The sequence below is a fragment of the Schistocerca nitens genome, chromosome 1 (assembly GCF_023898315.1).
Source record: "Schistocerca nitens isolate TAMUIC-IGC-003100 chromosome 1, iqSchNite1.1, whole genome shotgun sequence".
Classification (NCBI taxonomy): domain Eukaryota; kingdom Metazoa; phylum Arthropoda; class Insecta; order Orthoptera; family Acrididae; genus Schistocerca; species Schistocerca nitens.
Genome location: NC_064614.1, coordinates 1,006,893,903 through 1,006,910,080, shown reverse-complemented (window position 1 = coordinate 1,006,910,080; position 16,178 = coordinate 1,006,893,903). Strand labels below are relative to the sequence as shown.

Sequence of the window (16,178 nt, the reverse complement as noted above, 5' to 3'; positions counted from 1 at the left end):
TCAAGCAACACGCGAAACTTGCTCCGTGTGACGCGGGCTTAAGGCAGTGTTATGTGCATGCTACGATCAGCTCCTTTTTACTGTTTCCTTCAACGATTACTGCGGTGAAGGCGCATGAAGACTATTATCGTTACCTTGACTGAAATACATTCTAAGGGGAAAAACGAAAAAAGATGCACAACGAAGGAATTATCCGATTGGGACGGAAATCCGTAGATATGATGTACCTTTATAGACAAACAAATGATTACAGTTTCAGAAAAAATGGATGATTTGTTCAAGAGAATGAGCAAGTCAGTAACGTGTTGGTTCACCTCTAGCCCTTATGCAAGCAGTTACTCGGATTGCGATTGACTGATAGAGTTGCTGGCTGTCATTCTGAGGGATACCTTGCCAAATGCTGCCCAATTGGCGCATTATATCGTCGAATCCCCGAGGAGACTGGAGGGCTCTGCCCTATAACGCTCAAAACGTTTCCAATTATGGCGAGGTTCAGCAACTGTAGTAGCGAAGACAGGGTTTGTCAAGCACGAAGAGAAGCATTTCTCGCCATTTGTGAGCTGGCGTTATCTTGCTGAAATGTAAGCACAGGATGGCTTGACATGAAGGGCAGCGAAACGGCGCCAAGAATGTCGTCGATGTACGACTGTGCTGTAAGGGTGCCGAGATGACAACCAAACGAGCCTGCTGTAAAAAGAAACGGCACCTCGGACCATCACTCCTGGTTGTCGTCTGTTACATCTCCAGACTTTGCTGGTTATGGGGGTTCAGTTCGAAGCGGGACTCATCACTGAAGACGGTCCTATTCAAGTCAATGAGATCCAGCTCGAAGACGTGTCTGGAGATGCACTGGACAGATGTGTGATTCCAACCTGACCTTCACCCGCCATACGGTCCAACAACCAGGTGTGGTGGTCTGATGTATTATTTCGTTTCATAGCAGGACCCCTTTGGTTGTCATCTACCGATTTCCGTCCCATTCGGATATCTACTTCGTGGTGCGAAGCTTTTTTTTTTTTTTTTTTTTTTTGTCTATACATCAAACTCGGGAAGTGGACTATTTATTTAAAGGCGACTCCTGTTACGTTCCAATGTTGAAGAATTATTAATCTGTCTCTGGCTACGTTTACTGGATAGAGCGGGCGCACCTTCTAGACCGTGTGGACACATGAGGACGAGCCCGCAGGAGCGGCCCCACTTGGCCTCGCCGGCGGCCAGGAACTGGTCGATGACGGGCTGCGCGAGGTTGCAGAAGTCGCCGAACTGCGCCTCCCAGACGACCAGCTGGCGCGGGTTGGCCGACGCGAAGCCCACCTCGAAGCCGAGCGCGGCGTACTCGCACACGGGGCTGTTGGACAGCTCGAGCTGCGCGCGCGCGCCCGGCACCTCGCGCAGGGGCGTGCGCCGCTGGCCCTCCGCCCGCTGGTCGTGCAGCACCTGTCGCACCACACACTGCTTGCTCTTTCCGCACCAAAAAATTAATACCCCCAAAAAATTAATACCCCCACGAGACATCAAGTTAACACAGTATAACACTGCCTCTAGTGCTGCTAATGGCCCCAGTTTGGCGAGGAAGAGGGGCGACAAGTCTTTTTCAGGTATGCCATACACATCTGAACCACTCAGGTATGATTAGATTCCATAGAGCTAGCAATTCTATATCGGTTGGAGATCGCGTAATTTAGCGGGCCAGTCGAGGAGAGATACGGTGCCTGAGTGGTCATCAAACTCAAGTGTCACTAAGCTCCCGAATCTGTCAGAGAGGGTTACATTTTGAAACCTTCCCGTCTCCTGTATATCTCTTTTATTTTACGCAACCTTCCCTTCTACAATAACGTATGTAACCTTCCCTTAGGATTTCTATCTCTTGCTTAATAATAACAAATGAAATCTTCCCTTTGAAATTGATTCTCTTTCTCAATCTTCGCATACAAATTTAATTGATGCTTATTAAAAGTGATTTTCTGATTATTTCGACGAAACATAGAATGTGTCGTCGTCGTGGCCCTCAGTAGTTATCTGCAATAACCCAAAACTGTTCCTTACCTTTTTTTTTTTTACTGTTACTGCATCGCCATCTGACTGCTACATCGAACTGCGACATGAATATACTTACTCTAGTTTACTATATTAACTGCTGGTGGGCTGTCATAATAAGTGGCTGTATTTATTACCAAAGCTGACGTTATTCTTTATTAGCAAAGCTGACGTTATTCTTTAATTAATTTGACTGAAGTTACGTAATTCATAGTTGTACTTTTTCTTGACAACAATAAAATGTTTGCAGAGTTTTATGTTGATGGTTTTTGCGATGGATTATAATCAGTAATGCAACATTGCTGGCAAAAATTAATTATATTCTCAAAACGCTTCAAATATTTACTGTTGGTAACGAAATGATTTTACAAACGTTCAAATGGGACTTACAACTAGCATTGCGCAAACATACCTTCTGTAGGCCAGAATGAGATTTTCACTCTGCAGCGGAGTGTGCGCAGATATGAAACTTCCTGGCAAATTGAAACTGTGTGCCGGACCGAGACTCGAACTCGGGACCTTTGCCCTTCGCGGGCAAGTGCCCTACCAACTGAGCCACCCAAGCACGACTCACGCCCCGTCCTCACAGCTTCACTTCTGCCAGTACCTCGTCTTCTACCTTCCAAACTTTACAGAAGCTCTCCTGCGAACCGTGCAGAACCAGCACTCCTGAAAGAAAGGATATTGCGGAGACATGGCTTAGCCACAGCCGGGGGTATGTTTCCAGCCCTGAGAACACAGCTGTTGGCATCTCGGAAGACGGAGTATCCACAGCATACTCATCATGGAGACGTAGGAGAAAGAGCAACACTGACCACTCTGAATGTTAAAATAAATACCTTGCCGGCGGCAAAGGAAAGTTACCAACGAGGAAACGGAAATTGGTACTCTTGCGACTGTAGTTCGAGATCCTTGTGTTAGTTCGCGCTAAATCGCAAGGGAATCTGGCATGAGCCAGAGTAGTGTTTTTCGTGTTGTGCATCGCCATAAATATCATCCTTATCATATCAGTCTCCACCAAGAATTAACTGGTACGGATTGTATGCGTCGCATTGAATTCTGCCGATGGGCTCTACTTCAGATTCAGAGGGACGATACATTCATTAATTTGATTTTATTATTTGACGAGGCTACATTCACGAACCATGGAAATGTTAATTTGCATAACATGCATTAATGGCCAACTGAAAATCCATGTTGGCTGCAGCAAGTTGCACACCAAAAACCGTGGTCGGTGAATGTAAGATGTGGTTCAAATGGTTCAAATGGCTCTGAGCACTATGGGACTTAACATCTACGGTCATCAGTCCCCTAGAACTTAGAACTACTTAAACCTAACTAACCTAAGGACAGCACACAACACCCAGCCATCACGAGGCAGAGAAAATCCCTGACCCCGCCGGGAATCGAACCCGGGAACCCGGGCGTGGGAAGCGAGAACGCTACCGCACAACCACGAGATGCGGGCTGTAAGATGTGGGATTCTGGAGGATAGAATTATAGGCCCCTATTTCATCGAAGGAAATCTTAATGGTAGGAAGTACACCACATTCCTGCAAGGAACATTAGGTCTGTTATTGGAAGAAATACCTTTAGGAACAAGGAACAGAATGTGGTATCAACAGATGGGTGTCCGGCATATTTTTCCCCGATGGCTAGAAATGAGTTGCAGAGACAATTCCCAAATCGTTGGATTGGAAGCGGAGGAGATGTGTCGTGACCGGCTCATTCGCCAGACTTGACGCCTCTGGATTTTTTTCTTGTAGGGATTGGTAAAATACATCGTTTATAAAGACGTTCCAACTACACCTGAAGATATGCGAGAAAGAAGTGTCAGAGCATGTGCTTCGACAAGTGCCGATGTGATAAGGAGTACCACTCAAACCATGACAAGAAGATTGCACCACTGCATGGATACCAATGGTCATCACTTCGAACACCTTATGTAAATGGAGGTTCACGTCACCTTTGTGAGCGTCGCTGATTTTCAAAGACCTTACTGTTATACATCATTGGATTCGTCTCGATAGCCGCTATCAGAAAATACTTACCAAACTATAGCATCCCACTTAAAAAAAACAAAATTGAGCTTAATTTCTCTGAAGCGACCCCACCTAACAACAAAAAACCAACGTCACATTACTGCCCCCATTGTCCCATGCAACTTTTGTCCCACGAACTTTTCAGCTCCTATCATACTTTCGGAGTTATTCTTGGTGGTAATAGTTAGTGACTCACACTGTATATATGTGCACAAAACATACTAAATAAGTGACAATCAAATTAATGAATTTGTTACTGTCATTTTACTATTTTCGATTAGAGGGGGCAGGTTCTCAGTCAGCTACTATAAATGTAGATAAGGCTAGAACATCTGCCTCACTTTATACTACAGAAAGTCCTTTAACTTGAACGCCAGATGATCTTATTCACGTAGATAGTGATAATGAAGAGGGTCCTTCGTGTAATTTGACTTTGTTTCCTTACATATTTCTACATTAACGTTTAATACGGGATGAGACTTGGGCAACCATTGTCACATTTTCTCATCACAAATATATAAGTATCTCAGTTTTCGATTTTTAAATAAAAATTTAAATTTTCAGTTTGTAACAAACGGAAAATGCAACCTGTTCAAATTAGCAATGGCGAAAATGAAATCGTCACCTCTTCAGTTACTACCAAATGCCATATTCCGGCGCAAGACGCACTCAAAAAGAAGATTTCTGAGCTTCGTACCAAATTTGATCTTACGCAGCGTCGCAAAAATGCTTTAATTGCTTTACGGCACGGAACCTAAAATGACTGCTGAGCAATGACCAGAAATTGATCAGTATGAAAAAACGCTTAAAAAGAAACAAATGCCGACTGTTCACTCAAAAAAAAATGAACAGGGAATATCATAAAACTAAACTGCAATAAATTTGCTTTCAGAATCCGGAAGCGGACGCTACGATCTGCCCCTGGACGTCCGAACTTGGAGCAGCAGCAGTGCTTCTGCCAAGGAACGCCGCTGGTGTGATGTTGTTCGTACCTACCACACCTTCCCTGATCTATACTCGAAGCTCCTAGCTGTTCAGTATATATAGAAGTGGCCTCCCCAGGAAAAGTAACATCTCCGAGATGAAGAGGCACGTTGTAACTGTTCCCGTAAAGTTCAGCCACCCACAAGCCGATCATCATATTGAATACCCAGACCAGCATTTCTGTGTCTTCAGTAAGGTCCCTGGAGACAGTTGCTTCAGTTTTCGGTACGTATAAAGTTATTTATTTGTCTTAGGATGATAAAACAGGTGTTCTGATTGGACTGATAGCAGCAAACAAACAGGCACCATTGCTCATGCACGAAACAGACAAAGTTTTTCTGCTGGATCACGACTTCGTGATTACTTCTCAACATAAATTAATTCCAAGTGTGTAAGCTACCTGTGAAATTAAACCTAATGAAATGTGTTGTGCAGACTTCGTGTACGACGACATCTCACGCTGATACTTTAATAGACTTTTATCCTATGAATCTTTTAGAGCATCTATGAAGGACAGCCTTATTATTTCATGCCATGGTGGGGCGTACGAAAATCCGCGGTACACGGTACCCTAAAGTGATCGCACACGTTGTAAATAACTTCAAAGAAAACGACACGTACGCCATATTCTTAATGACCCAAGTCCGAGGGAGATGTGCTTTTAAAAATATAGACAGATAAATGGCTTCTTTGAGTCGAGAACTGAGAGGGCTGATTTTTCCTGATGACCTTGTGGATCACACATAAATGACAGAGGCAAAACTGTGATCCCACCTCATAACTGGGGAACTTCCAGAAATCTGGCGAGATTCTGGGTGAAATATGGAGCTCGGTATTAATAAACGGGTACAAAGTCGTTGCCGAATACGTAAAGCCGAAGGGCCGCCAGTTTACAGTTCCTGCCTTGCCCGATGAACAATGGTATGCAGACTATGTCAGAGAAAGCCAGTATCTGCTGTAGATATTGTAGATGTACTTCATGCCGAAATGCCTTCGAAATCTCGAATTCACACCCAAATTTTAATTTTAATTTGCAGGTGTCAAAGTGTGAAAATGGCCGCTGCAGCAGGGCATTGAGGAGTGCGCTTGACACTGTGGTTCGCAGACTTTCATGCCTCCACCTTATCCGACCTTCAAAGCGACCGGAAACGACCGTACTTGGGCCTGGGGAACACGAAGGCCGTCGTTTGCACCGTTCCTGTTTTGGCACTCTCTCATGCGGGCTATTCCCAAATCCCGTGTTATTACTACTGCCCATCTTTTTTGACAAATGATCAAACTATCAATAACAGGTGTTGCAAGAGTGGAAGCATCTACATTGCTTCATATGTGAAGCTGTCTCGCTTCCCGCGCACGAGGTCCCGGGTTCGATTCCCGGCGGGGCCAGGGATTATCTCTGCCTCGCGATGACTGGGTGTTGTGTGTCTTTCATCATCATTTCATCCCCATGGGCACGCAAGTCGCCGAAGTGGCGTCAACTCGAAAGAGTTGCGCCAGGCGAACGGTCTACCCGATGGGAGGCCCTAGCCACACGGCATTTCCATTTCCATATGTGAAGCTGCAGAAACAAAGAGTTAGCGCTGTTGCAACTTCACGAATACCTATGGTCAGGATTCGACCAACACGTGTGGACACCAGTAGGGTTGGGGAGCTGCTGTGCACATTGGATGATAGGCTGGAGTGACTGCACGAGGAGGTTGTAGATATGTCTAATTTCTTGTCTTTCTGTATTACCAAAACACACGGATGTCATGTGCGCAATCATTACAACTGAGGAAGCACATGAATGCCCATGGAGTGAATGAAGAATTAGGGAAGGTGGTGTGGCAGCCTATTCTGTATTTGCTTATTTGCAAAGTTATTTGCAAAAACCACGATGTGTAGAGAGACAGCAGCTTTTAAAACAATTAGTTTAATAAAACTCTTTATAGTGCACATTAAAGTAGTCATTTACACCTCTAATTTCACAAAAAATTTAGAACATAAAAGACATGCTTTAAGTATTTTTAATGGTATGAAACAGAAAGATGAACATACCAAATAAATTATAGGGCAAACCTCATGTGAGGGGAAAGAAGAGGGGCGCGGGAGGGATGGGGTTTGCACAATATCTCATCAAATCTCACTCAGTAGGAAGGGGGATCAAAGTTAAAAGAGAAACCTCATGTAGTTAATGGAAGCCATTCTAACCACCCATTAGCCGCTTCAATTGATAAGCTATGTTATAGACTGAAGCAACATGGTATAACGTATCTGAATCTGTCATCCAAACTTAGTTTGGTTCGATGCCAAGCCGGGTTAAAGTCTTTGTGTAATAGGCTTCGCACGCCGTATACACTTAAATAACCAACAAATTTAATCGTCTATCCTTGCTACTACACTGTAAATTACACTACGGGAAATTTCTTTTTTTTTTATATCAGTCCTGGTGCTGTAGCCTATATTGCTATATAAGATACAGCAAGCGGCTCTCTGATTGTGAGTCTCCATTGTACCGTTGTAGAGACGAATTGCGCTACAGAAACCTGAAGGTAATTTGATTCGAAGCAGATGTCTGAGAGAAATTTAATGATTTCAAAGACGAACACAATAATTTTCGTTGCAAGAGACGCAATAACGTGACCAAATGTTGCAGTGGAGTGTAACTTGTATCAGGCACGAGGCGAGACGTTGGAAAATAGCAGCAGCTTGTGAGCATATGGTCGACAAGCGTGACCGTTAAGCCCTCCGCGCCACATGGCCGGGCGGTGAGACCACGTGTGACAGACGCAGCGGCCAAGGGGGGGGGGGGGGGGGAGTTGGGGGCGGGGGTGGAAGCAGGCGCGATAAAGCGTCTGCGCCTCTTTTTACGGGCAGAGACAATTACTACTTTATTTCGAGGTGCTGTGTCGAAAGCCAGTTACGCCAGTACTTCCGCGTTACATCTTTCAAATTCTCCAATATAGTCAGTCGTACTACCTGCTGTTGGTACCGGTACCGTTTCTAGTGGCAATAAATGCAATTGCTTGCCGATATATGTCTATATATTCAATCTCTATATTGAGCAAGCAGTGAAGGAAACAAAAGAAAAATTTGGAGTAGGTATTAAAATCCATGGAGAAGAAATAAAAACTTTGAGGTTCGCCGATGACATTGTAATTCTGTCAGAGACAGCAAAGGACTTGGAAGAGCAGTTGAACGGAATAGATACTGTCTTGAAAGGAGGATATAAGATGAACATCAACAAAAGCAAAACGAGGATAATGGAATGTAGTCGAATTAAGTTGGGTGATGCTGAGGGAATTAGATTAGGAAATGAGAGACTTAAAGTAGTAAAGGAGTTTTGCTATTTGGGGAGCAAAATAACTAATGATGGTCGAAGTAGAGAGGATATAAAATGTAGACTGGCAATGGCAAGGAAAGCATTTCTGAAGAAGAGAAATTTGTTAACATCGAGTATAGGTTTAAGTGTCAGGAAGTCGTTTCTGAAAGTATTTGTATGGAGTGTAGCCATGTATGGAAGTGAAACATGGACGATAAATAGTTTAGACAAGAAGAGAATAGAAGCTTTCGAAATGTGGTGCTACAGAAGAATGCTGAAAATTAGATGGGTAGATCACATAACTAATGAGGAAGTATTGAATAGGATTGGGGAGACGAGAACTTTGTGGCACAACTTGACTAGAAGAAGGGATCGGTTGGTAGGACATGTTCTGAGGCATCAAGGGATCACCAGTTTAGTATTGGAGGGCAGCATGGAGAGTAAAAATCGTAGAGGGAGACCAAGAGATGAACACACTAAGCAGATTCAGGAGGATGTAGGTTGCAGTAGGTACTGGGAGATGAAGAAGCTTGCATAGGATAGAGTAGCATGGAGAGCAGCATCAAACCAGTCTCAGGACTGAAGACCACAACAACAACAACAACATATATCTATTCTCACATACCAACGCGCGTAACAAGTAAAAAAGTTCGTATTACTACATTATCCTAATTAACAAAGAAAACACACGATAGTACTATGATTGAAAAGTTGGCATTTTTTGTAGCGCTGTACTGTAAAGCATAAAGCGAAAAATACTATTCTTTACTCAGTTGTCGTAAACATTAATGCCAGAAACAAACTAAACACGGAAATTAATCTCAACAGAAAAACACGTCCAAATACTGCTTGTTCCAGTTTTCTCGTAGTATTTAATTTTATTCTCTATTTTTCTTCAGTACAATCCTATTTTTAATATCAGCTGATCGTCTTGGGTTTCACATTTTTTTGGAGTTACGAAATATGTGTATCACGGGAGATTACTGCATCATACAGGAATGGATGGAAGTCTGAATTTCTAGAAACTACTGCAAAATTTTACTTGTTCACAATGCAACGTTGTATATACAGGTAAGCTACTCGCGGGTCCTGCCGATGTGGTTCAGTCCGCAGCACAGTTCATTTCTGATTTATGTCAGTCGGCAGCGTCCTAATTATTATTTTCTCGGCTTCTTTTTTAATAACTTTTCTCATGACCTATTTCATCACATTGTCAAATTTTCCTGTACAAGGAACAGTGATCCCATGGCAACAGATTCAAATAAAACAGTTGTAGAAAGAATACATTTCATATCCGTTAATCGGGTAGCTGTGGATCCAAAACTCACAACATTAGCTTTTCTTTTTTAAAGATGTATCGTAATGCTTGGCAGATCCCGATGTAGAAGCAGATAACAAATAAAAGCGCGTGAAAACCTCTACTTGGTATGTGTGCGTATTTATTGGAGAAAAATATTTCACTACAGCATCAACTCCCGGCATCTTCAAAGCTGCATAAACTATAGAAGATAGAATGAAAGTGAATATGACAGTGTAGTAGATTTGACACACTGGTGATTTCCGAATATTGAAAACGTGAAGATTCTAATTTCTATTTCTAAGTAATAATAATAATAACACGACAGAAACACGAACAGTATCTCAACTGAAGAAACTGAATGAAACGCAGTTTACATATTGCTCACACTAATGAAATGCAAAGGTCAAAGAAAGAGGACAATAAAACACACTAAATGTTAAATATCAATATTTGGCATATATCGCCAAAGGTTCTATTGGCCTCAACGAGGAGAAGTACTGTTGGTGTCGAAATACGTATATGAGCATAATGCCGTTGGAACACATCACCAAGAGCGGGACAAAAGAATGGCACTCAGTTTGCAAAGCACACATCTTCCCCAATTTAATGGTCGCTAATAGGAAAATCCGAATTCATAACCAAGATCACCGAATGGCACCACATACCATCACGCCGGATCTTCGTCTTGTGTGACTCCATTATACTGTGAGAGAAGATGTTCAGCTACAGCATCTTCCGTGTTCTCGACTACCAACGTAGCTCAACTCGAAGCAAAACTCTTAGGAAACAGATAACGTACAACCGATTAGCACGCGTCTCTTTAGTACAGCAGATTGTAGCTGGAGCTGTCTTTCGTTTGGAATCCGTGTATCCTCTGCCAAAGTATACATACGTCAGACTCCGGCACTCTGCTGGAGTAGGAAACAGCTCACCTCTTGCATAGCTACAATACTGCGCCGACATACGACATGAATTCTGCCTTACTGCCGGAGTAGAAAACAGCACACCTCTTGCATAGCTACAATATTGCGCCGACATACGGCATGAATTCTCCAGTGCGTCAGGTGAAAGAGGTGGTTGGCATACTTTGCAGACGCCAGACCCCATCGTTCACTGTCGGGTTAGGGCTTACCCGGTTCTATTCGTTCCACATACGCATGACAAAAACAACTTTATCCCATGAGCAGCTATTTTATGCTGCTAAAACTGTCCAATCATGCATCTCCGTTAAATTCTATATTGGTTATGTAGCGCACTTAAATGGGGACGAGCCATAGTAAACTGGCATAAAACGCTTACGTGCCAGTTCCACAAAACGGCACACGACAGTTAACGCTCCTGTACAACCATTCACGGGTATTAAACTGGTGCCTCACATGGAACACATGCGATATCGCTCTATCATTATAATAATAGGAAAGCTAGTTTTAGAAAGTCATGTGTGTTTCACACAATTTTCTTCCCCTCTTCTTGGTTTTGATTTGGTATCATTTATTGTATCTCTTCTGAGCCGTGCTCGATAATCTAGCTACTTACAGCTGTGAGGACCATTAAAAATGTCCTTAAACGTAAGCTGATAGATACGAATAACAGTTACGTATCAAATAAATGAGACACAGAAATGCCCGCATCTCGTGGTCGTGCGGTAGCGTTCTCGCTTCCCACGCCCGGGTTCCCGGGTTCGATTCCCGGCGGGGTCAGGGATTTTCTCTGCCTCGTGATGGCTGGGTGTTGTGTGCTGTCCTTAGGTTAGTTAGGTTTAAGTAGTTCTAAGTTCTAGGGGACTTATGACCACAGCAGTTGAGTCCCATAGTGCTCAGAGCCATAGACACAGAAACCAGAGTAGGTTCGAGAACCTCACTGACTCCTCTCTTTCTGCACGTCTCGCAACGGTCCGCACTGCGAAACGTGTTTGTTCAGGCTTTTGACAGGTGGTCACATTAATGTGTGTGGCCAGTGTACTTCAAATGAAGTATTTCTCGAACGCCGCACAAGTAAAGCTATGAGCTGCAGGCACACAAAAAGTAATAGCGATGGTGTACATTGTACATAGGATTCTTGCGCCACTTTTTTCTTCGCAACTGCCTTCAACGTTCATAAATGTACCGCAGGATGACAATAGTTTCTGTACACAGTGAAATTTTCCGGCTGTGATGTTACCCAACTTTTTCCAGTTATTTTCACTTCACGTCAAGGAAGAAATTATTTTAGACGCAGGAAAAGACAGCCTTACGTATGTAAGAAACTGAACTCAACCAAAAGAGAATCAGAATACTCTTGGTAAGCATGGCTCGTTGTTAGCTGAATTCTGTGCGAACAGAAACATTCGTGGGCCATTCTATTAATTGGAGCGGACAGTGGCTTCTGTTTAGAAAATATTTGTGAAAACATCGCTCGTCCCTACAGCTTTGAATGATTGTGCCCGAAGATAGCCACTGAATTATCCAGTTTACCGTACCAGTAATAATCTAATATTTCGTCGAACTTTCTGGAATGATCATCGCTTAATATGATATATAGCAAAAATGTGAACGCGCGCGCGTTTGTGTGTGTGCGTGCGTGCGTCCAGAGCGGAGCAGAAAAACAGTTAGTTTGTTGGTACCACTAAGGCGTTTACAAATCTTACATGGGCCAACACATTGCAGATGGACATAATTACATGGAGGCTGAAATTTTTTTGTAAGCTGCATGATGCAATAGAGTCTACCACTATGTGCACACGGACGTGGTGTATTCTCACTCTCATAGTCGAAGACGCTAAAGCACGCTACTCCGGTAGCTTTTGACCTGATCATACAGAGAAAGAAATTTTCAGTACGAATATTTGGACGATACTGGGAGGAGAACTGGTGGCATTAAGTTCTTCAGCCTGCCAGAGTGGCCGAGCGGTTCTAGACGCTACAGTCCAGAACCGCGCGACCACTACGGTCGCAGGTTCGAATCCTGCCTCGGGCATGGATGTGTGTGATGTCCTTAGGTTAGTTAGGTTTAAGTAGTTCTAAGTTATAGGGGACTGATGACCTCAGAAGTTAAGTCCCATAGTGCTCAGAGCCATTTGAACCATTTTTTAAGTTCTTCAAACGACTTAGTGCGTCAGTTTTCCTGGGTTAAAATCTAGACCTTTTGGCTTTATCGCATAGAATGAGACGTTGATGTAACCCGCCAGTTTACTGTGGTTGTTTAGAGGCCACGCTGGCTGTTTCTGGCATGGAAAAGGCTGTGTATCATAACCAGATTTCACTCCGTCCCCCTTATCACAAAAACAATAAACACTACATTGCACTTTGTGTGGTGAAAGAAGAGCCATGCCGGTTAGTAGCGCTATTCGCAGCATTCAGTTGTAAAGCACAAAAAGGCTTCTACCAATACCGAAGCTACGTGCCTGGAAACAATAGTTGTCTATCGAGCAGTAACTGTTTATGGCAGATGCGTCAAGCAGCAACGGGAAGCCCTCTCAAACGGTCAGCGCTATCCTTTTGACATACGGACTATAGAACTTCATTCTCTCAGTAAGTTTGCCAGCACGAAACTGTTGCAGACAATAGACACACTGCACAAAGGGAAGATGTCCTTCGAGTGTGAATGAAAAAAGTTATCCCCTTATGAAGAAAGGACCCCCTAAGAGATGTCTCAGCCATCGGTAGCACACGAAATTTACGTTTATTCTATGTACGTCGGAAACACTTACCCAGTGCCTTTGGCTAAAGGTGCCGGTCTCGACGTCCTGGCCCGTGAAACGCACGGGGAATCCCTGGCGCAACAGGGTGGCCACAGCCAGCATCTCTGCCGTCGGCCAGTCGATCACGCCTTGCCGCAGCTTTGATAGCCGTGAAGACAGCATCTGCAGTACCTGCAGAAACAAGCCATCAGTGTTCCTCTAATAATGGCACGACATATTTACGACGTTCGCAAATTGCGACATTAACGACAACAGATAATTTCACTGCTGTCAGCTGAGTGTTAAGCGCCTCTGTTTGGCATGTAGCGGGCGCGGTTTCCATTCTCGACCGGGTCGGACATTTTCTTCTGCCGGGGACTGGGTCTTGTGTTGTTCTCATCGGCATTTCGTCATCATCGACACGCAAGACGCCCAATCTGGTGTCAACTGAAATACTTGCAACTCGGCGGTTGAACTTCCCCATCAACGTCATACGATCATTTCATTTTATTATACCCAGCATTGTTTACTACGTCCACAGAAATGAAAATTGGGTGCTCACATTACTAAACAACCATACTGATGAGCCAAAACGTTGTGACTACTGCGCAGTGGGTGACTGACTGTCGCCTGGAGGCGCATTAAGGAGACGAATGTGGATTCATTCTAGCAACTATATGGGTCACGTTGGGAGACAGCCATTGCCACAAGCGACTTTGACAAGGAGCACATCGTTGCAGCCCGGCGGCTGGGAACGAGCATCTTGGAAACGGCAGAGCTAGTAGGCTGTTTGGGGGCTACTGCCCTAAACATCTATGGGAAAGGACTGAAGGACAGTGAAAGGAGACGAAGTGTTGGACGTCCACGCGTCATTACATAATTTGGAGGCCGCAGGCTTGCCCGTTCTGTAAAGAAGAATAGGCGGCGATCTGTAGCAGATCTGGCGGCAAGAGTACTGTGCTGGCACAGTCACAAGTGTTTAGGAGCGTGCTGTTCTGCATACATTGTTGACATGGGGCTCCGCAGCATATGGACTGTATGTATTACCATGCAACATCACAAAATATTAAGAAACTTCCTGGCAGATTAAAACTGTGTGCCGGACCGATACTCGAACTCGGGACCTTTGCCTTTCGCGGGCAAGTGCTCTACCAACTGAGCTACCCAAGCACGACGCACGCCCCGTTCTCACAGCTTTACTTCTGCCAGTACCTCGTCTCCTACCTTCCAAACTTTACAGAAGCTCTCCTGCGAAGCTTGCAGAACTAGCACTCCTGAAAGAAAGGATATTGCGGAGACATGGCTTAGCGACAGCCTAGGAGATGTTTCTAGAATGAAATTTTCACTCTACAGCGGAGTGTGTGCTGATATGAAATTTCCTGGCAGATTAAAACTGTGTGCCGGACTGAGACTCGAACTCGGGACCTTCGCCTTTCGCGGGCAAGTGCTCTATCATGTCAGCGCACACTCCGCTGTAGAGTGAAAATTTCATTATAGAAACATCCCCTAGGCTGTGGCTAAGCCATGTCTCCGCAGCATCCTTTCTTTCAGGAGTGCTAGTTCTGCAAGGTTCGCAGGAGAGCTTCTGTAAAGTTTGGAAGGTAGGAGACGAGGTACAGTTTGGTAGGTAGGAGACGAGGTATTGGCAGAAGTAAAGCTGTGAGGACGTGGCGTGAGTCGTGCTTGGGTAGCTCAGTTGGTAGAGCACTTGCCCGCGAAAGGCAAAGGTCCCGAGTTCGAGTCTCGGGTTGGCACACAGTTTTAATCTGCCAGGAAGTTTCATATCAGCATCAGCGCACACTCCGCTGTAGAGTGAAAATTTCATTCTATAAAATGTTAAGACTGCAATGGGCACGGCATCATAAATATTACTTCATGAATCAATGGAAACGTGTCTCCTGCTCGGATTAATCACGTTTATTTTTACATCAAGTCGATGGTGGCGTCCAGATACGCCAACATCCAGGGGAATGGCTGCTCGAAACATACGAAGGCTGGTAGCGTCTGTATTATAATGTGGAGGACATTCAGTTGGGCTTCCATGGGACCTGTGATAGTAATCAGAGGTACCTTGACAGCTGTGGACTATTTGGACATAGTTGCAGGCCACCTGCGTCCCTTTCGGCTTGATGTTTTACCCAAAAGTGATGGTGACATCCACCAGGATAAGTGTCTGCGTCAAAAAGTGATATCGTGCTAAAGAAGTTTGAAAAGTATGATAGCGAACTCATGTTGATGGCTTGCTCATCAAATGCGCCTCAACTACCATAAACGGAATAGAACACATCAGGGATGCTATCAGGTGCCATTTTCTTACCAACAAACCATTGGCCCCATAATTCACGGGAAGTTTGTGCTCTGTGTGTAGACATCTGATCCCAAGTTCCTCTATAAACCTATCAAGGTATTGTCGAATTCATGCGATACAGTACTGATGCTGTATTGCGTTCCAAACGTGGACCAACGTGCAATTAAAAGGTGGCCATAACGTTCTAGTGTGTCAGTGTATTAGTGCACAACAATGCTTTGACCTTGAGTTGTGTCCTTTGGCTGCGGAAAATTTGATTAAAATGGATCGAATCAGCGACAGTGGACAAACATTTTGCGACAGACATGTTCTAAGCATCGCCGAAAAGAAGAAAATGGTGGAGATCCAGTATGGCATGAAGAACTATGACATGAAATATATATATTTCACCAGGAAGGGAAAGAATACAGATAAGTGTGAACAAAAATTGGTCCCACTGTATGTAGGTGTTCTTCAACACAAGAACAAAAACAAAACAACTTAGACATGAATGTAGGAGTAACAAGAAAATCAGTAAACAAAGAAGAAAAGGACATAAGAAAATAAAC

The 16,178-nt window shown here is 44.1% G+C and overlaps 1 protein-coding gene across 1 annotated transcript in view; it reads right to left on the bottom strand.

Annotated features, from left to right (window-relative positions):
• LOC126219945 (2-oxoglutarate dehydrogenase-like, mitochondrial) overlaps positions 1-16,178 on the bottom strand; it is a 214,478-nt gene that overhangs the window by 48,279 nt on the left and 150,021 nt on the right. Inside the window, exons 11-12 of the mRNA XM_049942150.1 lie at positions 13,353-13,514; positions 1,149-1,461 (exon numbers count right to left, since the gene is read on the bottom strand). Coding sequence (XP_049798107.1) covers positions 1,149-1,461; positions 13,353-13,514 — 475 coding nt within the window. The remainder of the gene's footprint in view (positions 1-1,148; positions 1,462-13,352; positions 13,515-16,178) is intronic.